The following is a 22,291-nucleotide window of genomic DNA, read 5'->3' on the forward strand; positions in this document are numbered from 1 at the left end:
CCGCTCGACGTCGTCCGTGACATCTTTTTTTTTCTTGCTCATCGAGTCGAAAGCAAAAACCAATGAAGGCAATTCAGTCGTCAGTGAATCTCACGGTCACTATCACGTGGTCACACGTTTTCCGTTTAGACCGTCCCCAAGATGTCTATGTTCGGCATTGGTGGTGCCCCCAGTGCCGCCGCTCCTCAGGGTAACGTCAATGCGCAACAAATGGACATAGCAGTTGCCGAATTGGATATGATTACTGATGTCTTCAATCGTCTTGTGTCGTAGGTTTAAGATAGTGTTTCAAGCTCTCAGGTGCTAACTCGGATATCCATAGATCTTGCCACTCCAAATGCTTGAGCACACGATATACAGAGCCGGACTTGAGTAAAGGCGAGAGTGTCTGCATCGATCGCTGTGTTGCTAAATTCTTTGGTACGTCTCCGTTCAGGTTCGCCGTCAATCTCTACAAATCGAAATATGTTGTAGAAGTGAACAAGAAAGTCGGCGAGCGCATGCAAGCCATGGGCGCGAATGCACAAGCCTCTGGCACATTTGGACAGTAGCCCACCCTCACATCTGAATTAATCTAGTTTTTGCCTTGAGGACCTAGTTCATGCCCCGCTTCCTGTAATACGTCCATCCTGTCTGCTGGGTACACCATAAAGATATCCATAGAAGTAGAATATCATGGTAAAACAATCTGAGCTCCCGCAACGTTATCTTCATTTTGCTTCCGCGTAAGGACAAAATTTTAACGTCCTTGTTTGCAACTATAATATTTGCTTGATCACACCGATGGGTAACGTGAGTCGGAATTGTCTCTTTTTCCGCTGATTTGGGACATTTGGTTCTGAATCATCTCCTAGGGGGCTAAAGCTGCGCGTTAGTAATCGCCCAACTCGCAACTCTGAGGAACTGATGGACAATCTGATGCAGAAAAGCGAGAGCGCAATGCCGCACAAGCAAGCAAAGTATGCTGGCAATCAGCAACAACTATTGTTTTCATCCAATGCTAACGATGTCCCCTCGCCTTGAAACGCAGAACGCAGGTGGCAAGAGTTCACTGAAAGTCAACGAAGCTGCTAAGGTGCGCACTAGAGCCTCGGGAGGGTTTGAGGTCTGAGCACCCTATTTGGTTTCCAGTCGATCATCTGCATGGTGTGTCGCCAATCATTCGTGAGTGGGCGTTATCCTTTAGTCAGGGAGGTTTGTCTCAGTCTCCTTGAGCAGCTGGTCACTACTCGTGCGCCCGCGTGCGTGTGGTTCCCTTCACTTGACACAATCACACCTTTAGCTCACTTATAAACAGGCTTATCCAGCACACCGAAAACAAGCACACCGGGAAGACACCCAAGGATTGCTTCCCGGATTTCGCATTTCCATAGAAGGTTCTTGTAGGAGGATCCCGATCCTGGATGGTGCTGCTCTGTGTTAGCTTTCTCCAACTCTTCACGGCTGGATCGGTCATGCCTCACATTGTCCATTCTGGGCCTTGGCGATGCGCGTGGTTCCGCGTAAGTCTGTTGCTTATCCATTCAGGGGCTACATGCAGGTCCAGAAGACTGTGAACACGATGCTCAATGAAAGGCGACGAAATTTGGATATACATGAAGATGGCGCATCACCGGACAAGCTGACAACTGTAAATAACATAAATATCAAATCCGAACGCGAAGCATCACGCCCTCTGTACTTTTTGGCTTAGTTTCTGCACTAGAGCTGGCGGTACACTCCCGAGCTGCAGTGGTGGCTTGTCCGGGTGCCCCTTTCAAAGAGAGAATACTGAGCTCTAAAGCAAGAGCGATCCTGAGCGGAAGACTCACGTGGGCAAGATGATATTTCAGACCAGCTGCTTGTTTATAAACATTTGGGCATCCGAAATGAGGGCACGCGTGAGTCTTCCGGCGAGTAAGGGAGGACTTGTTCTGTCCGGAAATGTCCAAGGCGCTGTCGTCTCCAGCAGGGCCTTGATCTGTCGTACCTTGGCAGCAAGTCGTCGGCTCTGCCTCTGGGTCAGACAAAAGGATGTGCTTGTTGAGTGCCATCGAGAAGTGAGCCTTTGACAGTTGAAGATGATATTGAATGCCATTGATACTCTGGTTCGAACGTGCACGATGGACTTTAACGCATGATGATGACGACCGGTTCGTATTCTCTTACCTTCCATCCCTTCCCACAGCCCTGTAAAGCGCATCTAAACGCTCTACCACCATTCTCAGAATTAACACACAAATCACCATGCGTTTTACGATAATGATCCAAAAGTTCGCCACTTGTATCGAATCGTGATTTTATTTCATTGTCAGACACCCAACATGAAGAGTGTCCACAGGCGTATGCCAAAAGTTGCTCGTCAGTCTGTGACATGAGCGGAAGTTGCGATGAAAGTCGCGGCACAGAAGGCACCATCGATAACTTTCTAATCTTCATTTGGCGCTGAAGGTTTGGATCATCGTCATCCCTTGGCGTAGAGGATCGGGATCGCTTGAGCGCCTTCCCGGAACAGAGACTACCTGCAGTGCCAGAGGGGACGCTGCAACACGGTCCTGAACATTTGCACGATGGCTTCTCCTTGGCACGCGATAGAGCCAACAAGGCCTGTTGTGCATTCCACCTACTCCTGTCGGGTAATTTGGATGCCAAACAAGTAGACATATTGTTGTCAACATGTCTGTGCGTTGGAGGAGTGGCGTCCCCAGGGGTTGGAGAGTGGCCAATGCTCGAAGGTCTCCCGGGAGCATCTTCAATCGGTTTCGAAGTCGGAGGTGAGCGTTCCACAGTTGACTGTGGGTGAGAATCAGGTAGTAGGCTTGGAGGCTCGCTTGACAGTTGGAATGAAGATGCGGAAAAGGCACGGTTCACGGGGGAATGAGTTGAGGAAGTCGTCCGTTGATCATCCGCACTATCGAGCGGGACTAGGGAAATGTCTAATGGTGCTGCAGGGGTGTGAGTGTTCGGATTTCCAGCAGAAGAGGGGAGAACGGGAGAATCGTCAAACTGTAGCAATAGCTGCGACATATGATGGAAAGGGCCGAGAAATTCTTGCGATGACATGCTCAGGAACGGTGGTGGACCCTCGTCAGTGCATTCACACCCAGTTCGCGAGCTGCACCCGCATCCGCATCCTCCTTGCATGAGGTCCAAAAGGCGTGGATCGAACTGTGTTTGTGGATAGGTAAGTGATGCATTGACTCCGGGCAATGCTGGATCGAGAGGTACTGAGTTGTCAGATTCGATAGTGGAATCAAGATCAAGAAACAAGTTCTCAAATGCGAAAGGATCTTGTCGTATCTGGGCCAGAAGGTCATCGATCCATAAAGAATTGTCAGTAGCGCAAGTGACTTGAGATGTGGTAATTGCATGGAAGGCATTGGAATCCTTCTGTGCTTGCTCAGGTGTTTGTTGACAATTGGTGTCGGAATCCTCGGTGTGGGTTGCTGACGATCTCATGACTCTTGAGGACGCTTGAACCTTCTTTCTTTCGAGAAGTCTCCACCGATTCCTACAGCCGAGGCCGCTTCGGCCAAGCTGAACCGCCACACTCGCCCATCGCCCACCCCAGCGGCGATATTCCCGAAGTAGCTTCTCGTCCTCTTCGGGAGTCCATTCGCCTTGTTTGATGGACGGATCAAGAGCCTCTCTGTATCGCTTCGCACAAGCGTCATCGGTTCGCCCGCTGATGTGCTTTGCGATCATTGACCTGTGTCCAATAGGTAAACAGCATGCCAGCACAAGCAAGAGACGGACTAACCATCGGCAAGGGTATTTTGCATGAAGTGTAAGTAGAAGCTCATCCTCCTCTTTAGTCCAAGCAGTCTTCTTAAGAGTGGGACTGAGTGAATGCTTCCAACGCTTGGTTGGTATGAAATTTAATCTTGTGTCCAAACACAATCAAAGAATCGATCACCTTGCGGCATGATTTGTTCGTCCTTCCTGGAACCTCCTCCGCAATGCGCTTCCAACTATCGGTGTCTTCGCCGTCTAATAAAGGGCTTAGATACCATTCCGGAAGATGTGTATATAAATTACACTTAGCAACTGCGGCGCGAAGTAAACCATCTTCCTTGAGCGTCCAGGGTTGTGCAGGAGCGCGCGCTCTTGGGTGCTGGACAGATTCTAGACCGTCGTGCAATACGATCGTATCCCCCGCCGTCACTGACATCCGTCCTTAATCAATTGCGATTCTTGGAAGCACATCGAATTCAAACGGCAACGTCCGCGCTATTGCGCCAAACTTGTGACTTGAGTCTACCTATGCTCGACTATGACTCTGAGAGCAGCAACGGGGAGCCTTCGGATGCGTTTAGAGTCAATAAGATAGCCCCTTCTAAGCGCTTTAAGGCTGATGAGCCTGTGACAATTGGCGTCATTGCTGCGCCAGATGTTCTCTCCGAGGCAGGTAAGTTAGTTGGGCACCGAATCACGCCTCACTGACATTTTCTAAGGACCCCCTCAAACAAAGTATGCCTCTGAGATCCGCTTTGGCCCTTTGCTTATGACTTTCTAGCATCCCTTATCACCCGACCCACTGACACCCTCATGAATGTGAACATTGGTTACGAGGACATGATGAAACCCATGCAAGGTCCTGAGAATCCATTCGCTGATCGGAAATTCATAAATCAAAATACAATTTCTGGTAAGTTCACGTTGCAATGTACACATCAAATAGGTTTATTTTAGCATTCCCCCAGGACATGTCGAGGAACAGGCGATGACCGACCATGCCTTCAAAGTCCAACATCTTACCCATTCCATACTTGGCTATTCCCACAACCCCTCGAACGATGAAAATGCTCCTCAGTTTGTTGGTTCATTGGATGCAGCGTCAGCAAACAATTTTCAGACCTTGGAAGGAACAAAGTCAACGAATGCGGCTAGGCGTGAACTCAAAAGAAAAAGGAATCCGAAAGGCGACCCCGAACTAGTCGACGGGGAGGGTGCATATGCGGGTCCCTGGGCGGCATGGGAGGAGGAAAACGAAGTGCCAGAGTTCGACCTTCCTGATGATGCGGAGGGTGAAGATTTGGAAGATCACCTCAAGCCACCAGAAGGGTCCAAGAAGCAGATGAAGGCAAAAAGGTCGGTTTTTGGACAGGAGACATCTTTGCTTCACGGGAAGTCCCTGGTCGATTACCAGGGCCGAACCTACATGCACCCCCCATTGTCTGTCGCCCCCCATCTTACTGGAGAAGCTGGCTCTCAGGAGTGTTTTATACCGAAGGCTTGTGTGCATACTTTTACAGGCCATACTCAGGGCGTTTCAGTCATCCGTACACTTCCTGGGACTGGTCATCTGATGTTGAGCGGCAGCATGGACACAAAGATAAAGGCATGTGCGCCCGTTCGGAGTTGTGCTCATCTAACCCACCCTGAATATTAGCTGTGGGATGTGTACCAAGATGGGAATTGTTTGCGTACCTTCATGGGGCATTCCAAACTTGTGAAGGATTTGACCTTCTCAAACGATGGCAGAAAATTCCTGAGCTGCGGATACGACCGACAAATGAAACTTTGGGATACAGAGACCGGTACCGCCCTGGCATTCTTCTGCGGTGATTTGTACTCACTTCACAATTTGTAGGTCAATGTCTTAAAGCATTTTCCAACGGGAAAATCCCTTATGTAGTACGATTTCATCCAGATGAAGACAAGCAGCATGTCTTCCTTGCTGGGATGTCTGACAAAAAAATCATTCAGGTGGGACTCAACCCCAGTTTGTGAGTTTGTGGCATTTGGTTGACCATGATCACAGTATGATATAAACACGGGGGAAATCACTCAGGAATATGATCAGCACCTGGGACCAGTCAACACAATTACTTTTGTAGACGAGAATCGGCGTTTTGTGACGACATCCGACGACAAGACTATACGAGCATGGGACTTTGACATCCCCGTTGTCATCAAGTACATCGCGGAGCCTCACATGCATTCGATGCCTGCGGTGACGCTTCATCCCAGCAGTGAGTATACTTCGCGGCCAGTCACAGATAACCTAATCAATATACTGGTAATGCAGAAAAGTGGTTTGCAGCACAATCGTTAGATAACCAGATTCTTGTCTACTCTGCCGAAAATTTTCGGCAAAATCGCAAGAAGCGTTATGCAGGCCATTCGATCGCTGGGTTTGCTTGCCAGGTGAACTTTTCACCTGATGGGCGGTTCATCAGTTCTGGGGATGGAGAAGGGAATGTAGTATTCTGGGATTGGAAAACTGGACGAATCAAGAGCCGCCTTCGAGCACATTCAAAAGTCGTGATTGCGCACGAATGGTTGCCACATGAGACTGTGAGCATCGGCGGGTTTCGACACCGTTATCCCACTGATCTTCAATCACTCATAGTCCAAGGTTCTCACCGCGTCATGGGATGGATTGATTAAGCTATGGGTGAGTGCCATGCATTCGCAATAGGAACCCGTCTCATGTTATGTATTTTGGCACAGGACTGAGCCAAGTACTCCCAATATATGTACAGCACACCATTGGGTGCACAATCTCACTTGCAAACACCTCTGTCGCCGAGCGCGGCCTTTGTACTAAAACAGGAGAACAGACAAACAAGTCGTGCGAAGGCCCTTTAAAAGCCGATTTTTTTGATTCAAGTATCACCTGTACCAGACCCACACTCAAATGCTATTGCCCCGTGGGCGCTCGCAATAGTCGGGTGTCAAATTAAAACTAGTGTTCAATATCCATGTATGCAGGAACCACCTTGAAACACTGAAGTTGGGATCGAAATGATGGGCACCAAGGGAAAAAGACGTAATGATCATACAATCAAACGTCAGTGCAGCGACCTTGAACATTGGTTGCATTCTGCAGGGCCCGGAGGAGCAAGGGGCGCGTAGCACAGATCTTAGGCTAGATTGGTCTGCGTGTTCAGTCCTGTCACTGGGAATCCATTCGCTGGGACATCGCATCATAGCATTTCATATCGAAAGGCACAGATACATACTCTAAAATGAATTCATCCATCCATCCATAACCCAGCATTGTAGTGCAGTATTAATGTAACTCCTGCTTGACGCCGACTCCGATACTAGGCAGGATCCCAAGCCTCTACTAATGTAGACTCCGATACGAAGTTCTGACACGGCCGCGGAATTACGGGAAATATAGAGCATTCGTCGCTGAAAGATTCAGCGATATTTGCGCTATGGCTTTAACACCTCAATTCGCTCGACCAAATCCCCTCCTAACCTTTGGACCTCCGCTAAAATAGCCTCAACATTGAGCACGACCGTCAATTTCCCCTGCTGCAGATATGAATAAGTGTTCGCCAAATGCAATCAGTGAACCAACTTGCCTTCGGGCCACTACTGTTGGATTTGGTTGGTTCAGGAGAGAATCCAAGAAGTACTTGATGGGGTTTGGGCTCTCGAAGCGAAGGATTCCAAACACCTCCTATCTTGACACCACCATAGGGATCATAGAATAATGCCACACTATCCCCATATATGTGCTACCATACTATGTCATGAAACCATCTTCATCTGAGCATAATTGTTGGACACGAACCTGGATGTCGTCGCAGAAAGAACGCAAAGGGTCAAAATTTAACAATACGCCCCTATGAATGCCTTGATCAGATCTCTTATGTGGCATGAGGCCCCAATCTAAGTTGATATGTTGTGCATTTCGTGGGACCATAAGTGGGTCGATGTGTATGAGGAAATCATAATCGGATATTGGGTGAAGAAAAAGAGGCTACATCGCATTTCATCAGCAAAAGCCAAAATAACATCGGCTTTGCTGACCTTCAGCAGTAGTTGACCCAGAGCAAGAGACTCTTTCATTAATTTGACGGCGGCAGTGGCAATTACCTGGACTCGAGATGCAAGCATGGCATTGATACCTCGGGTCCATACATGTCCAGAGAGATCTTCTTCTGTTGGTATGCACCATGCAGCTTTTGACAGGTCGGGATTGGTAGAACGATATCGGAAAAACTCGTCTTGCATTGATTTGGTGGTTTCAGGCGACAGAAAACGCGTCCCTTCGGAAAAATCACTACTTGCTGCTGCGCCATGTAAAGGGACCATTAGCGGTACGGCCTCCCAATCCCACTCCGCCAGGAACTCAAGAGCTCGAGCGAAAGCACAAACACCGGAGTGCGGTGTGTGAAGTCCAAATTCCGCACCGTTGTTAATATATATGAACGCGCAAATAAGCTCTATGAGTTCCACGCTGAAATGGGGCAGGAGCCAATGAGCTGCAAACCATCGTTTAAGCAATCGCGCAGTATGGCCAAAAGTAAGGTATCGATGCTGAAGTGAATGAATGGCATTGTGGTGCTGCGACTTTCGCACAAAGCGGAGCAAGTGATTCTCCAAAACATCCCGCATGGCGTGCTTTTTATCATCCGGGGTGTTTTGCACTTTCTGGTGAAGCAAACTCTCTTCGAGAGAACTCTGAGCATGAAAGCGGAATGCGAAACCAGACTGCGTCAGTACATCCAGAGCTACATTGTCCTCAATGGGAAGGGCATTGGGAGCGAGGGAAATTGACGTCAGTAATATCCCTTCTTCCCCTGAGGCACTTGACAACTCATGCCCGATGGCTTCCAGCAAAGCCATCTTTACTTTCTGTATTGCCTCCAGATCACCCGGCCAGCGTGAAGACCGTTCGAATCGTAGAACAACATCAACCACTGGGACGAATTTGGCCACAGCGGGCACCGAATCCCAGCGTTGAACATTGATCGGGATCGGGGGAAATGGCGACGTGTAGCGCAGATACTCACTGATCGGTTGTCCTGAGTCTAGTGATAGAGGGACGGATTTCAAAGTCTTTAATCTTTTGAGGAGGCGATCATAGCAAGCATGGAGCAACCGCTGAGACATACTGAATGTTGTTGAGGTTGGAGGGATCGGGAATGGAAGCTGGTAGTATGGCGCAAGTCGGTGAGAGGGGAACGCGAGGACGCTGTCAGTTGGCACAGCATCATTCCCAAGTACGGTAACACGGTCAGGTGTGATACCAAGGTGACGCTCCAGCGCATACTGGATAATTCTCTCCAGGATTCTCGCTCTTTCATCACTCACAGCTAATCCTCGACCGCAATCGCCGTCCAAACTCCAAACGACGCTTTCAACGATGCGTCCATCGTTGAAGCGCCGCATTTCACTCTTCTCTCCCCAAAACTCGCGAAATTCAGCACATGCAGCAACATCCGAAGCCAGGGGGCCATGGTCGACTAGTCCCAAGGACTCGGAGGACAAAATAACCCCAAGAGTTACAACCGGTGTGTCCCTTTTATGCAACTGTTGCTCAGTTTCAACAGAGAAGCACGCCGAGGCTGGAGCCGCTGGGACGCAGACGACGCAAATTTGGGCCCGCGAGCCTAGGGCACGCATAGCAACGTCGTTCAAACGGTTCAATAGCAGTGATCTCCGGCTTGGGCAATCAGGATGACTTGGTGGGGGCAGCGTAGACCTGCGCAGATCGATGCTAACACAGGCGTATTATAGGTTAATGGTGGGAAGAGACCAAGGATGAGTGGCATACCTGACCGCAAAGTCGAATCTCGTGGCGACATTTTCGTTCAAGCGAGTTACGAAGGTAGCATCAAAAGTGTCTTTAAATGTTACACTTTCTGTGTCAGAATGCCCAATTGGTGCGTCCAGAGTTTGAAGCGTTAACCGAGCATCATGTTGAAGCTGTTATTGCAGATGAGAGCCACGAGCAAGAACACAAGCATTGCTCTCCATCGAAACCCAACTCACCATCTTGAGGGAACCAGATGGCACATTTTCTAAGAAGTTAAACAATGTGGAAGGACCAAGCACGCAAGGCGATCTTGCACCTGCGAGATAGGTTGTTGACTTGGGGGGACGGAGATTTAGCTTTATCATCAGGGCTTGTGATGACAACACTGACGTCGATGCTGGCATCATTCAAATTCCCTCTGGAGACGATAGGATCGTTATCAATGAAGCTGTAGTTTGCTGCAGAAGATGAATGTGCGTAAGAGCTCGGATTTGGGCAACCGAGACAGTGACGCACCAAGAAAATCCATCACAGCCCGAAACATCTGATAAGAACTGAGGCCTCGCCCAATTGTACCTAGTGTCCCCCCTTTCTTACTCTTCTCGGCCTGCGAATCGACCTTGCCCCATATGAGAAGTATAAGCAAAGTGGACCACCAACTGCCTCCTCCCGTCACACAAGCATCCTCAAAGCCCGATATGAAGAAGGCAGCGTCGGTTTCTGCATACGATTGGCTCGCGCCTCCATACCCCCTTCTTGAGGCCCAAATTCCAAGCAGCTTTGCACAATCCCTGAATGAAGGGACTTCCTTTGATGCAGCGTAGGATGACAGAAGGAAAGGGACAGGTGTAGTCATAAGCATTATATCATTGTTATAGCTTGGCGTTGGGGACTGGTTCGTTTCTGGGGATGGTGGGCTGGCGTCTATGCCTAATTGCAAAACTCGTGGCCGTATATTGCATATCGACGGAACCATCCGCTTTATGGGGAAAGGATGATCAGCAGCCAACGTAACCAGGATGCGAACTAAAACTTCCGGGGGAGGGTTTTGCGTGGGTTCAGCGTTATCGGGGCGAAAGCAAACGACCAGGCTTGTTCGACGAAGATTATTCTCTGGGCAAGAATAGTGAATGGAAAGCCCATTACCGAGAGGGCACCCCGGAGATAAAAATGAGGACGCAAGCACAGCAAGGTAGTAAGCTTTCTTGTGAAAAATTTTATTATCTAAATAATCTTTTTCGCGAATCAGATCCTGTACCGACCAGCCGCATAAATGAATGCACGAAACGCCAATAAGATGCCTATGAGCTTACTTTGGGCATCTCGACGGCCAGATCAACAGTAATAAATTTCTTTTTGTTGTGTGGGTATCTCTTGACCATGGAAAGACCATTGGCCCAGCTGCCAACAACGGTCACCTTTTCTGGTTTATGGAATGCTACCTTCCACTTGGTCTCTCTCGTAGGTCCCGGGTCGGAGTAAAGGACCCTGATTTTTCCTGCGACACTGGACTTGCTTGAGGTCGATCCAGCCAGCTCTTGGGCAGCCTCCACCGGCTGACGGGGCTCAATTGCGGGCAAGCTAGTAAGATGAGCATGAATCCTTCGTAGCACAGAGTTAACATAATCTGTTGTGTTCTTCTTAGGAGATACCATGGGGAGAAATGCCTCAATCTGCAAGACGGTCAGCGGGTTACGAAACGGAAATAAAAAAGTAAGCGTACCTTCAATTTGAACGACGCAGACTTATAGAGTTGCGTTGCTTCCTTGAGTTGCGTGAGTTCGGCGGTAGTGGGCACTTTATACGTGGATGTATGCGCTGGTTCGTTCGTGGCAGCATGTGAGGGTGCTGCTTCACCCTGGAGGTCCAGCCCGCTATCGTTGACTTTATGAGAACCCTCCAACTCCTCGTTTCCGCTATCGTCCGTATTGCTCTCAGCAATGTCCCCACCACCTAAAGGCACCGTTCGGTCGTTCGCCTTGCTGGCCACTCGCTTGCTTGGGGCCACATGGCGTTGCTGTAGTAGTTCTCAAGATATGGATCAGTAACCCAGGCCAGGCCAGGAATTTATCACACCTTCTTATGCCCAGTGGAGTTGGATAGATTATTCCCTATTTTCCTCTTCAGTCCTGCGAGCCGCGGCATTATAAGTTTTTAGTCCGAGGTCAACTTACACAGCCACACAGTCCACATCACGGGTGGAAGAGCAGCGATTTCAAAGTTTGAAACCTCCTTACGCGAGACATAAATGAAGATATGCGGAAGCGATCTTCAACAGTCTCTTCTGCACCAGTTGCTTTTGGCCAGTCTAAAGTTACTCCATACTGGATTCACGACCAAAACTTCCATCTTGGTGACATAATCATCAATACAAGCATCTGGCCAGGACTTGGCAGAGGCGATTTAATCCAGGTGGTTCCAGCTGGTGGAGTTTCTCACTCTGGGGCTCGCTTTCTGTTCTTCGTTGATGAGGGTACGACCAATAATTCCAAAACACAGGTATGACAATATTCGAACAAGCACTGATTTGTCATGTTGCCTTCATCTTCGAATCTGTAGGTATCGCATGTCTCCATATCCCGAGAAGTCTCTCAGAAGTTTGGATTCGCCCAAAATAAGAGCGTGAAATTGACGAAGGTATGACGGCAATAGTTCTTCTGCCATTCTTCCATGTACCCTCAGCATGCAGATAGATCCAGCAACTGTCCATGCCAATGCATTAGAGATCCACTTCCGGGACACTTACATGTGTCGGAGAGAAATGTACAGGATCACCAGGCTTCTTGACAGCAAAACGGTCTACGTTGGACAAAAAGTAGCCGCTTATCTTGCTTCTGGAGCAATAATCAAAGACATCCATGTCAATGGCAGATCAGTATGTAATCACTCATTTGGGATCTTCCTTCCCCTACCCAACTTGGTTGTATCTAGTGCACGGCTGCAGTGGTCACTCCGAAAACAAGGACAATTTTTCGATCACTGACTGCGCGCTGCAGTATTTTCATATCCGTTTGCAGGGAATTATGGGAGTTTTCCTCTGATGGAGAGCGCTATTATGAAAAGATCGTCCATTCATTTTTCCCTGCGCTTATTGCCAAATGGCGCGAGTATTCGTCAAAACACCTCACCTCTATTGTTCTGTTCTCACGAGCCTTCTACGAAGAAGGGGAGCTGCAATATGCAGCAGGGCCACTGAAACAAGATGACGAGGGGCGGTGGTACAAGGATTTTTACAAAGTGGTCTTAGACTTAGAAGTCGTTCGTGACTGGAAGCCAGTGCTAGTCGACCTTAAAGAAAGCTTCTTCACCTTTCAGCGTGACATTCTTTTCAACCACCATTACCACCAGCACCAGCGCAAGATTCTCCGTGCGTCGTTACCTCCGTCGGGACACTCTAACGCATCTCCAATGTCAAAGCCGCCCGCGCTTTCATGTTCTCTCTCTGAGAATTTTTCAGTCACTGGCAACGCAGAATTCCCGGACCATTGCCGTTTGGTGGGTTCCCTCTCGTATGCATACACATCACCTCTACTTGAGGCCATCAATTTGTCCTTAACGCCGCAAACGACCTCTCAGGCAGATCGCTCGTTGTCGCTTACCGGCCTTTCAACAATAATAATAACCCCACCTTCATCGTCCTCAGCCCCGTCCTCTTGTTCGTTCCGAGTGAATCGAAATATGCTTAAATTTACAACGGAGCGGCTCGTAGACGCTGGCCTCGCCGTGGATTTAGTCACCCTGGGAAAGAAGCCGCCGGGGAGGGCTCCCATTCTCGGCTGGAAGGCAAAAGAAGGTGAGGGGAGCCTCGGATTCGGAAAGGGCATAGACGCTGTTGGTGGCTTAATTGGCGGCATAGGCCCCGGTTTGCATGCGGGGTTGGGCGTTTTAAGCAGTGACCAAGTGCCAAGCTCCTCCCCTCCAAACCTTGGTGGAAGGCATTAGAAGACAACGATGCTGACATGAGAATGTACTTCTGGGAGCCCTTCTGGATGACGGTTTCGTTTTGGGACATACAGGCAGATCAACCTTTTCGCACAGACAGGCGAGTGTACTATGTTCGTGTTATCGCCGAGTTCAACTGGGCATTTACTGCAATTCAGATTCATACCACTTGCCCGAATGCCTGAAATACAAAGCTTGGGATTGCTTGATCATGGAGTTTCCAACACGATCAAAATTTCTATTCCATACACATCTAACCCTACCGAAGGTAATCCCGCCTATCTACATTGTGCAGGTTATAAAGCCCCTTCACATCCTGACGTTTCCTCGCTCGTCACTGGGCTATGTGAAAGAAAAGCGGCTAGGGACCAGTTCGACAGGGATGTTTTCGTGAAGAGAGCTCCAGTGGATGTACCAACCAGATCATCCTTAACTCTGGCTCGCCAGTCTTCATCAACTGTGGTGCCTGATTGGATGGACAAGCAGATAGGGACCCCAAGTGACGGCACACGTCCTCATTCGGTGAAAGTTGCAAATGATCCTGACGCAACTCAAATTCGACCCAATTCTAGCTCCGTCCCCCAAGCTGGGGAAACTTCGGATACCTTGCCAAGTGAGCAGAACGTCCTTCGGGCAGAGTCGCTGTCATTGGCTCCTTCCGCTATCTCCCCAAAGTCCCTCAAGGATAAAATGGCTCTTCCTATTAATGAAAATAAGAATAACTCTCCCCATGTGCCCTTCGATCCAATCTCGCCTGCACTTGAAACTACCGGCGGTCGGATACATGCCGAAGGCTTGTCGGAGGCCCACAATAGCTCGATCCGCCCTGCAGTGAACTCGACGAACAGGGGTTCAAAGCACAAAAGTCGCTCTCCCTCTAGGGAATCTGTCCGATCTGCGCTATCATCGGTGTCACACATATCCTCGACACCGTCCAAACGGCGGGCCACAATGGTCAAGATGACGCCATCTCGCTTCTCATCAGCCCCTGGCTCATGGTTGCTCACGCACTTCCGTTCAGACATCAGCGCACCACAAGCGAGCACCGTTTCGGCTAATAAAGACAGGACCATGCCCGTGCCGGCTTCATCTCCGAATCAGAGTGCGGCGCAAGAGGCGGATCTCCCCACGGTCACCGAGACCTGCGATATTGGTCATGCCATTTCGCTTGAGACCGAGTCCACAGGCACCGCATCGCTCAGCGAAGTGCGCAAGGAAGGTGCTTGGCCTTCGTCTAGCGTCCCACCTTTAATTCAAGATGGATTACGTTTCGTTGGCCCGGCTTCAAACGTTCAAAATGAGCACGGTAATGATCCCGCAGTTTCACGCACGAACCGAGGGCCAGATCATACGGAACCACAACCGTCTGGCCTCGGTCTATCCACACTCCCGGGCTCAGTCACGCCCGAGACAGCCGCACGTCGCCCTTCAATGTCCAACCGTCGTGCCTATAGCCACACGAGGACACTCTCCTCAATTGTCCGCGAAAATGAGCAGCATGTCCAAAGTAGCGGCTTTTTCCGCCGCATGCCTAGACCAAATTCGACCCAAAATGTGGTGAATGCGTCTCGACTCGGCGTTACCCTCCTGCCGTCCCAGAAAATGATGGCACGGCAGTGGCAGCATGTTTTCCCAAGTCCGACGTTTACGCGTGACGTCAAATGGAAGTCCATGTGCGCACCTGCCTGCCTTCCTATCACCACGGAGTACCATCCTTCCAAAGCGGATGTAAATCAGAATTTCATTCAACACACATATGATGTTTTCTTAGCGCGGGAAGCGTCAGGTTCAATCCTTTTGCGAAAAGATCCTTCACAGCCTAGCTCGGAATGGCCTTTACTAGTGATGAGAACGATGGTACATGCGCGGATGATTCAGGGCTTTCAGCTCATAGTAGGCGAGCCGAATATTCGACAGAAATACATTCCTGAGGTTGAAGAGATTATGCTCATGCCAGCCTCACTGCCCCTGGGAGTTGCTGATTCGATGATTAACCTCAATGAGGCCGTATACGTCAGCATGGGCGATCATGTACACAGAATTACCTATGAGGCGGAGGAGGACCTCATTCGGGTGCGCCGCATCATGAGGAAAGCCATCGAACCCGCTATCAGGCTCATTAATTATGACTGTCTTGTATGGCCAAAACTTGGTGAAGGGTATACAGAGGCGAGAGCGGTCTTCGCCACTTCAGAACTTGACACCTATGGTTGGAACAGGTAATGCCTCCACGATATCGATGCTGCGGTCATGGGTACTCAATACTGGTCGCTAGACTCGACCTAACTATCACTGGTTATCAGCGGGAGTTCAGCGATGTCGTAAGACACTGTCAAACTCGATATCTAGTTATTCCATCGGAACACCCCCCTTCAGACATGTATGGAGAATCGGGAGAAAGACTCAGCGATGAAGAATGCCGGCTTTTGGGCTCGGATAGACTCGCGGAGCTTTTTGGCAAGGCCAGATGGCTAGCGCATGGAGAAACCTTGGATCAATTCACACCTCCACGTTTCTTGTACACTTGGTTGGATCCGCCTTCATCAGTCTTAGATACATCATTGATGGAAACCTTGGACGACCTCAATGCCACCGCAGCCATCGGCAGGCCACGCCATGTGGACAGGTCTTTAGAGGGTATGTCACTAAGTGCGATTGCAAAAGCAATGCGTGAGGAGAAAGGTTTAATCAGAGATCGGCATTGGAACCGGAAATTCTACCCAGATAGTTTCACCGGCCACGAGTTCGTTAGTTGGGTCCTAACAACATTTTGTGACTTTTCGACAAGGGAACAGGCCACAGAATGGGGAGGGTCTTTGGTGGGGAAGGGTCTCTTCCACCACGTTCGAGATAAACATCCCTTGATGGACGGGTATGACCTATTCAATGTGTCCTTTATTTGTCTCAACGCTTACTAGAGCTGCATGATAGCCATTACTTCTACGTCTTCGGACATGCATATGCTGCTGCTACTGCTCCACCGCCTTCGCGCTGGTTGTTCAAGTTAAAGAGGCCTTCTAATGAGGAAAACGATCCATCGTCCGTCCCCGCGGCAGGGTCTCAGAAACCTTCTCGCAAGCGACACACTCTCAGCCAGACTATGGTCATTGATGCGGACCAGTCGAAGCGAAGTCCGTTCGCTGAGAGTGTTGTTCTTCATCATGATGTAATCCAGAATCCTGGAACCGCCTTCCACTTCGAGCTCCACTGGGTCACTACATCGGCGCGATGCATCGAAGATTTGTTGCAGCATTGGTCCTGGGTGATAGCCCGCCATGGCTTGAGACTGGTGGAAGGCTATGTAGATCCCATTGTGGATATTGGTACGAAGAACATCTTCCAATCATGTTTTCCTATACCACTTGCCCTCACCCCGCCCTCTGCCACTTCTCTCGATCTACATCTCCGCTTCGTTGAGGGGTCTTCTCTGAGGTGGTTTTTTGAATACGCCATCCTTCGTAAATTCGGGTATATCCTTGATGTCGAAGCAGGATCTTCCTACTCAGATACGGTCGATGTGTGGTATTCCTATCGTAGAGCTTCATTCAAGCAATCTCAGTTCATCCACAGAACAGGATTAGCATTCGTACAAGTGATGGGTGGGGAAGCTGGATTTCAATGGATAACGAACCGTCTCCTGGTCACATCTTCCGCTGCGCATGCTGGAAAGAACGCGTCGTATTCGCAAGCGGACAAAACACCTCATGAACGAGCGAATGTACACCGATTAGAGCTCCTGGCGTTTTGTTCGGACGTTCAGGCCCTTCGGGATTTCTATGACGATGTGATTTCCAAGCTACCTCCGAAAGGTCACGTAGTTGAGACCATGTCCCAACCCGCGAGGCATCTCAGTGCCCCGACCGATGTTATTTCTCTGGTGGGGGGACATCTGAGTCTTAAATCAGACAGTACGGTTCCCTCGTGATTCTTTTAAGCGTGCGGATATGTATTGATGGTTCGCCACATTATATCAATGACGCGTTTTTTATCGGACTTTCGTTTTTCGTAAATTGTAGCTACACTTCATGTTCAAAAATGACCACTAAATCAAAGCTCGATGCAAGGCGGAACACCAGGGACGATCATAAAGCATCTAAAGAGAAGCTGTCCTTTTATTTGGGAGTTTGCGGACTTACTTGGAGCGTGTCACGCACCTTTCCTGTCAGCATCATCCACCAAGGTGTTGATATTTCCAAGATCGGCACATGCTTCCTTAACGCGAGCAGCCATAGTCTTTTCACCTTCGCGAACCCAAACACGAGGATCGTAGAACTGAAACAGAGGAAAGTTAGTTTGGAATCCGAACTTTGAAGAGGAGTATGCGCCTTCTTGTTTGGCTTATCAGGGCCTTCGGGGTTCCCAACCTGAGTCAAGAGGTAATCCTTCTTCTTGAGAACAAAGTCACGAATGCCGGCGAGGTATGCAAATTGCGCGTCTATATTAAGAACAAGGAATTGATGGGGGTTGAATATCAGGTGGAAAAAGCAAAGTGTACCAGTGTCGACGTTCATCTTGACCACACCGCTTGTTACAGCTGTCTTAATCTCCCCTTTGCTGGATCCGGAACCCCCATGAAATACCAGGAAACTTGTGGAAACATCAGATCTAGTAAACGGAAGTGGGCACGAAAAGCAAACATACAGAGGCTTGGGATCATTACCGCCAAGCTTCTGGTTAACGTGGACCTGATGCCTAGCGAGAATCTCCGGTCTCAACTTAACGTTCCCGGGTTTATAGACGCCATGGACATTTCCAAACGCAGCCGCTATGCTGAAGTTGGGCGAGATCTTGCTTAAGCCATCATACACATCCCAAATATCTTCTGGCTGAGTATAAAGCGAAGCGTTATCCACTCCGGTGTTGTCAACACCATCTTCTTCACCACCAGTGATACCGATTTCCATTTCAAGCCATTGATTCATCTTGGCCATACGGGTGAAATACTTCTTGCAAATCCCGATGTTTTCCTCCTTGGGTTCTTCAGAGAGGTCAAGCATGTGAGAAGAGAAGAGTGGAACGCCGTGTTCTTTGAAGTAAGCCTCGTCCGCTTCGAGCATGCCATCGAACCAGGGCAGGAGCTTCTTGGCACAGTGGTCGGAGTGAAGGACGACAGGGACACCGTACGCAGGGGCGACAGCCCGAATGTAGTGGGCAGCAGCGACAGCGCCAGTTATGGATGCTTCCTGGTTGGTATTGGATAAACCTTTACCGGCGAAGTAGGCCGCTCCGCCCTGGGAGGTTTGGAGAATGATGGGGGCTTTAACTTCACGAGCACCTTCCAGGGCCGCTACGACCGTCGAGGAGGATGTAACGTTCTACGAAATTATGGTAAGATAGAGCCTTCGGAACAAAATATCATATCAGACTCACGATGGCCTTAGGGGCGTTCGGACGTCATCGGAGATACAGGCGAAGGAAAACATCGTCGGAAATCACTCGATCGGGAAAGGGACAGCAATACTACGTACTGGTATGGCGAACTATGTACGTTCCAAGTTGTGCGACGGCAGAAAGGTCGTCACGGCGAAAAACGTGAGAATCAGCGTAATCGGGAATAATGATGATCACACCGACGTTGTGCGCCCTGGCATATTCGAATAGTTTGCGAGTCTGGTCCCCACTAAGGACACCAGCCTAAATGTTAGGGGACCGAATTAGCTGTTCTACGCCAGATCGAGGACGATATCGAAAGCAGCTGTACACCAATGGCTTACCGGCACAATATCGAGTAGGCCACCCTGAGCACCCCAGAGAATATTGGCTACCTGTTAGCTCGCTTCTTCGCACCAAGCGATAGGGTCTACGTACCATCGTTCTAGGCTGTTTTCGTCGCGATTGTGAGTGTTAGTGGTGAGAAGGAACAACTTCCACACTCTCCGGTTTGAGCTTATAACCAAGGTCACGCAACCTCCGATCCTCCGATCTGGGAAACCCGGGTCCAAACGGATGTATATTTGATGCACTAATGCGAATATTTGTTCCTTTCCCTCGCCCCTGTTCAAATCCGACCAGACCCGCATCAGATCGAGCCTTCGAGTTGCTGGCGGTTCGGTCATGTTCCTTGGCTGCAGAAGTCCCGACTCATTCGAATGTATCCACATAATGGTACGTGGGAAAAGGAACTCGCAAGGGATCATGATCGGCTTAAGTGATTCACGGGAATACTACAAGTTGTCAATTCCCGAGAGCTTCTATACACGCATTTAGAACAACAATGATCAAGATAGTAGCCGGCCGAGCCAGTATATATGTGACCAAGTCTCTTATTGAACTTTGATCTTGTGGGTCGCTTCCTTCTCCGCGGGCTCGTCGAAGATATTAATATCCCAGCGAATATCATACAAGTGTGGGATGTTGAATCTACCACAATTAATCAGTCGTCAATAATGAGTCAGCGTTGAGCAATCGCATCGACGTATACACACCGGGCGTAGTTCCCAATGCCAATAGCGCTGACTTTCCCGTAATCTTCAGCTGACAGCTCCACTTGTTGGAAATTGGAGACGATGCGAGCTAAATGAAAACGACTCTTGTAAGCACTCAGCTCTTCAAGGAAACGGACCGTAACTACCCACCTTCATGGACGCTCTTCGGAATGACACTATACCTCGCTTCACGGCCCATGCAAGGAGGACTTGTGCAGGAGTACTGCTCAGTTTTTCTGCGACCTCCTTTACCACTTTATGTTCAGTCAAGAGGGGCTTGCCGGCGGAGTTGTTCCCCAGTGGTGAATAAGCAGTGATGTGGATATTCTTTTGCTTGTGGTATTTCACCAATTCATCCTGAGGAAGCAGCGGGTGCGCCTCGATCTGATTCACGGCAGGGGTGACACCCGTAGCATCGATCAGAGCTTGAATAGCAGTTGCGTTGAAGTTTGATACACCGACGGAACGGACCTAATTCAGTTATTAGCGGTGTGGGGTGGGCATGATGAGCTGAAGGAAGGCATGACGACGTACTTTTGATTTCGGTAGTGCAATCACCGCTTTCCAAGTGTCGACAAGGGTCGTCTCTGCATCCAACACAGCCCAGCCTGGTTTATCGGGGCTTTGAGGGAACAGATTATCTCCAGGTGCGAATGCAACCGGCCAATGCACCACTATTTAGCACAAAGCGAGGGTTAGTTCACGTTTATACGCCGCTAGTACGGAAACCAACAATAAAGATCAAGATAGTCAATGCCCAATTGACTGAGTGTGAGGTCCAGTTCTTTCTCGACTTCAGCAGGCTGATGAGATGCATTCCACAACTGTGACGGAAGTTGCTCAAAGGCTGAGTAAGTCGAGGTAGTGTCGTGAACTCACTTTGCTAGTGATAAACAATTCCTCGCGCTTCACAACGGATGGGATGACTTTCTTCAGAGCTGCTCCAACCTTATTCGATTGATCGTAGGGTGATAAGGGCAGATACAAAGATCGGAACCATCGCACGTACTTCCACTTGATTTCCGTAGACTATCGCCAAATCGAGATGCCTGTACCCAGCTTTCACTGCGATCTCCACCTGAAACAGATGCGCGGTTTGTTAAATGAATTCATAGTATATGGCGGCTGCGATCCAACCACCTACAGCAGTCTCGACCTCCTTTGGCTGGCTCTGCCAAGTCCCAAACCCAAGCTGGGGGATAGTAGCGCCAGTGTTCAAAGTGATGACTTTCCCAAAAGACATGTTTTAAGACACGCGTTATTGTGGGATGGGGGATTCCTGCTGCTCCGTAGCGGCCCGGCATACCCGCGATACTGGGGTCCTATTGTATTGTTGTATTGCAAATTGAACTCTCTTGGGCCCTCTTACTGAGACCTGCTGTTGTATCTATTCTAAGCACTTGAAGCTTCCACCAGCCCTAACTTGAACTTTGTACTTATGTACATAAGTACTTCACGCCAACATTTTTGAAGTGACTGGGACTTCATAAGTTCACCCTTGAGGCGTGAGAATAGTGGTATCGTTCTGGATTCAATAAACGACGCGGACAATTGTATTGACATCATGTCAGCGGCCCGCCAACTAGCCAACCGTGATCTGGTGGGCAGTCCCGGGTGTTTATGTTGCGGGACAGCGGCGGAGGCCAGAGGACACTTTAACGACGAATGGGCAGGTTCGCGAGAGCTTGATACAAGCTTGGTATGCTTAGGCAAGATCCCAGCCTCTACTGAAATAGAAAGTATACCGCATTCTACTTCACGAAGTCACGACGGAGATTTTTCCTCCGCTCTTGAAGGGGGATGGGGACCGTATAGAACACGGTTCACCATCCCGATAGGGATGTCGTAAATTTCGGGAACAGCATCCGGCAATGCATGCCTCAAGTATGGGTTTATTCCTGACTCACTTGGAGGAGCGGCTGAGTACTCGTCTAATTTCAATGGCAATGGCAGCGAGTCGGTCTGAATGACGTTAGGTAACCATAATAGGGAGGTCGTACCAACGATCGTGCTCAGTGAGTCGAATGAAGGTGTCGAAGACCAGGCGAGAGCAAAATATGACCAATAGGCGAGTAGGACGACGACCATAGTGTAGGATGGTACTAGAATTGACCATTCTCTTCAGAAAATTATGAACTTCCTAACTTCTTTTACAAAGTAGTCGGGTTAGATTGTTGCGTACCTACTTGGATACCACTTTATGCCTGCAGAAACGAGATAACGGTCCGGAATGAAAGCCCATATTAGATACACCACGTAGAGAATGCTTGTTGATACGAGAGCAACGAAGCCGTAGATCTCGCGTACATTGCCGCCGCTCTCCTGGGCAAACTCTACTGTGTCCATAGAATTTTGATTAGCCTGTGTTGAAAGTGTAAGCTGGGCACGGCGCAAATGATATATTCATCCTCTCACATTTACTCGACCATTAATGCTATCAGAA

General features: G+C 49.3%; 9 protein-coding genes across 9 annotated transcripts; 4 read left to right on the forward strand and 5 right to left on the reverse strand.

Annotated features, from left to right (window-relative positions):
• The first annotated feature begins 83 nt into the window (after nucleotides 1-83).
• Nucleotides 84-766, forward strand: EI90DRAFT_827084 (Tim10/DDP family zinc finger-domain-containing protein). Its single transcript, XM_039068111.1, has 3 exons — nucleotides 84-269; nucleotides 323-420; nucleotides 478-766. Exons 1-3 carry the CDS (start codon nucleotides 142-144, stop codon nucleotides 549-551), a joined length of 300 nt encoding a protein of 99 aa, XP_038923524.1. The 5' UTR covers nucleotides 84-141; the 3' UTR covers nucleotides 552-766.
• An 834-nt stretch (nucleotides 767-1,600) lies between these two features.
• EI90DRAFT_3031310 (uncharacterized protein) lies at nucleotides 1,601-4,199 on the reverse strand. Its single transcript, XM_039058304.1, has 6 exons — nucleotides 4,018-4,199; nucleotides 3,896-3,969; nucleotides 3,740-3,840; nucleotides 2,149-3,688; nucleotides 1,812-2,084; nucleotides 1,601-1,753 (listed from the first exon to the last, which is right to left on the reverse strand). Exons 1-6 carry the CDS (start codon nucleotides 4,148-4,150, stop codon nucleotides 1,667-1,669), a joined length of 2,208 nt encoding a protein of 735 aa, XP_038923525.1. The 5' UTR covers nucleotides 4,151-4,199; the 3' UTR covers nucleotides 1,601-1,666.
• A 43-nt stretch (nucleotides 4,200-4,242) lies between these two features.
• On the forward strand, nucleotides 4,243-6,403 carry EI90DRAFT_3143527 (pre-mRNA splicing factor; the record flags this gene model as incomplete). Its single annotated transcript, XM_039065032.1, has 9 exons — nucleotides 4,243-4,383; nucleotides 4,434-4,449; nucleotides 4,496-4,627; nucleotides 4,683-5,320; nucleotides 5,372-5,519; nucleotides 5,573-5,688; nucleotides 5,744-5,954; nucleotides 6,011-6,279; nucleotides 6,335-6,403. 9 exons carry the CDS (start codon nucleotides 4,243-4,245, stop codon nucleotides 6,401-6,403), a joined length of 1,740 nt encoding a protein of 579 aa, XP_038923526.1.
• A 529-nt stretch (nucleotides 6,404-6,932) lies between these two features.
• Nucleotides 6,933-11,646, reverse strand: EI90DRAFT_3150071 (Nrap protein). The gene is made up of 11 exons (XM_039065630.1): nucleotides 11,558-11,646; nucleotides 11,205-11,498; nucleotides 10,795-11,154; nucleotides 9,998-10,733; nucleotides 9,872-9,939; nucleotides 9,718-9,816; nucleotides 9,500-9,651; nucleotides 7,750-9,442; nucleotides 7,511-7,699; nucleotides 7,299-7,454; nucleotides 6,933-7,248 (listed from the first exon to the last, which is right to left on the reverse strand). The coding sequence occupies exons 1-11, from the start codon at nucleotides 11,624-11,626 to the stop codon at nucleotides 7,147-7,149; spliced, it is 3,918 nt and encodes a 1,305-aa protein (XP_038923527.1). The 5' UTR covers nucleotides 11,627-11,646; the 3' UTR covers nucleotides 6,933-7,146.
• Nucleotides 11,647-11,666: 20 nt separating this feature from the next.
• On the forward strand, nucleotides 11,667-12,261 carry EI90DRAFT_3031317 (uncharacterized protein). The gene is made up of 2 exons (XM_039058305.1): nucleotides 11,667-12,118; nucleotides 12,175-12,261. The coding sequence occupies exon 1, from the start codon at nucleotides 11,738-11,740 to the stop codon at nucleotides 11,984-11,986; it is 249 nt and encodes an 82-aa protein (XP_038923528.1). The 5' UTR covers nucleotides 11,667-11,737; the 3' UTR covers nucleotides 11,987-12,118; nucleotides 12,175-12,261.
• EI90DRAFT_3031318 (uncharacterized protein) lies at nucleotides 11,959-17,490 on the forward strand. The gene is made up of 8 exons (XM_039058306.1): nucleotides 11,959-11,980; nucleotides 12,041-12,118; nucleotides 12,171-12,356; nucleotides 12,413-13,381; nucleotides 13,417-13,523; nucleotides 13,582-15,642; nucleotides 15,699-16,295; nucleotides 16,355-17,490. Exons 3-8 carry the CDS (start codon nucleotides 12,228-12,230, stop codon nucleotides 17,346-17,348), a joined length of 4,857 nt encoding a protein of 1,618 aa, XP_038923529.1. The 5' UTR covers nucleotides 11,959-11,980; nucleotides 12,041-12,118; nucleotides 12,171-12,227; the 3' UTR covers nucleotides 17,349-17,490.
• On the reverse strand, nucleotides 17,407-19,395 carry EI90DRAFT_827859 (fructose-bisphosphate aldolase). The gene is made up of 10 exons (XM_039068112.1): nucleotides 19,228-19,395; nucleotides 19,138-19,169; nucleotides 18,998-19,057; nucleotides 18,892-18,903; nucleotides 18,794-18,799; nucleotides 18,065-18,738; nucleotides 17,919-17,977; nucleotides 17,753-17,858; nucleotides 17,578-17,695; nucleotides 17,407-17,516 (listed from the first exon to the last, which is right to left on the reverse strand). Exons 1-10 carry the CDS (start codon nucleotides 19,232-19,234, stop codon nucleotides 17,466-17,468), a joined length of 1,125 nt encoding a protein of 374 aa, XP_038923530.1. The 5' UTR covers nucleotides 19,235-19,395; the 3' UTR covers nucleotides 17,407-17,465.
• EI90DRAFT_3191952 (NADP-dependent oxidoreductase domain-containing protein) lies at nucleotides 19,094-21,091 on the reverse strand (the record flags this gene model as incomplete). The annotated part of the gene is made up of 8 exons (XM_039066395.1): nucleotides 19,094-19,783; nucleotides 19,849-19,936; nucleotides 19,999-20,319; nucleotides 20,383-20,522; nucleotides 20,582-20,672; nucleotides 20,728-20,796; nucleotides 20,858-20,926; nucleotides 20,993-21,091. 8 exons carry the CDS (start codon nucleotides 21,089-21,091, stop codon nucleotides 19,557-19,559), a joined length of 1,104 nt encoding a protein of 367 aa, XP_038923531.1. The 3' UTR covers nucleotides 19,094-19,556.
• Nucleotides 21,092-21,612: 521 nt separating this feature from the next.
• Nucleotides 21,613-22,194, reverse strand: EI90DRAFT_2902606 (PIG-P; the record flags this gene model as incomplete). Its single annotated transcript, XM_039054101.1, has 3 exons — nucleotides 21,613-21,779; nucleotides 21,849-21,967; nucleotides 22,031-22,194. 3 exons carry the CDS (start codon nucleotides 22,192-22,194, stop codon nucleotides 21,613-21,615), a joined length of 450 nt encoding a protein of 149 aa, XP_038923532.1.
• Nucleotides 22,195-22,291: the final 97 nt, after the last annotated feature.

The sequence above is a fragment of the Cantharellus anzutake genome, assembly GCF_015039405.1.
Source record: "Cantharellus anzutake strain C23 chromosome Unknown EI90scaffold_2, whole genome shotgun sequence".
NCBI classification, from domain to species: Eukaryota; Fungi; Basidiomycota; class Agaricomycetes; order Cantharellales; family Hydnaceae; genus Cantharellus; species Cantharellus anzutake.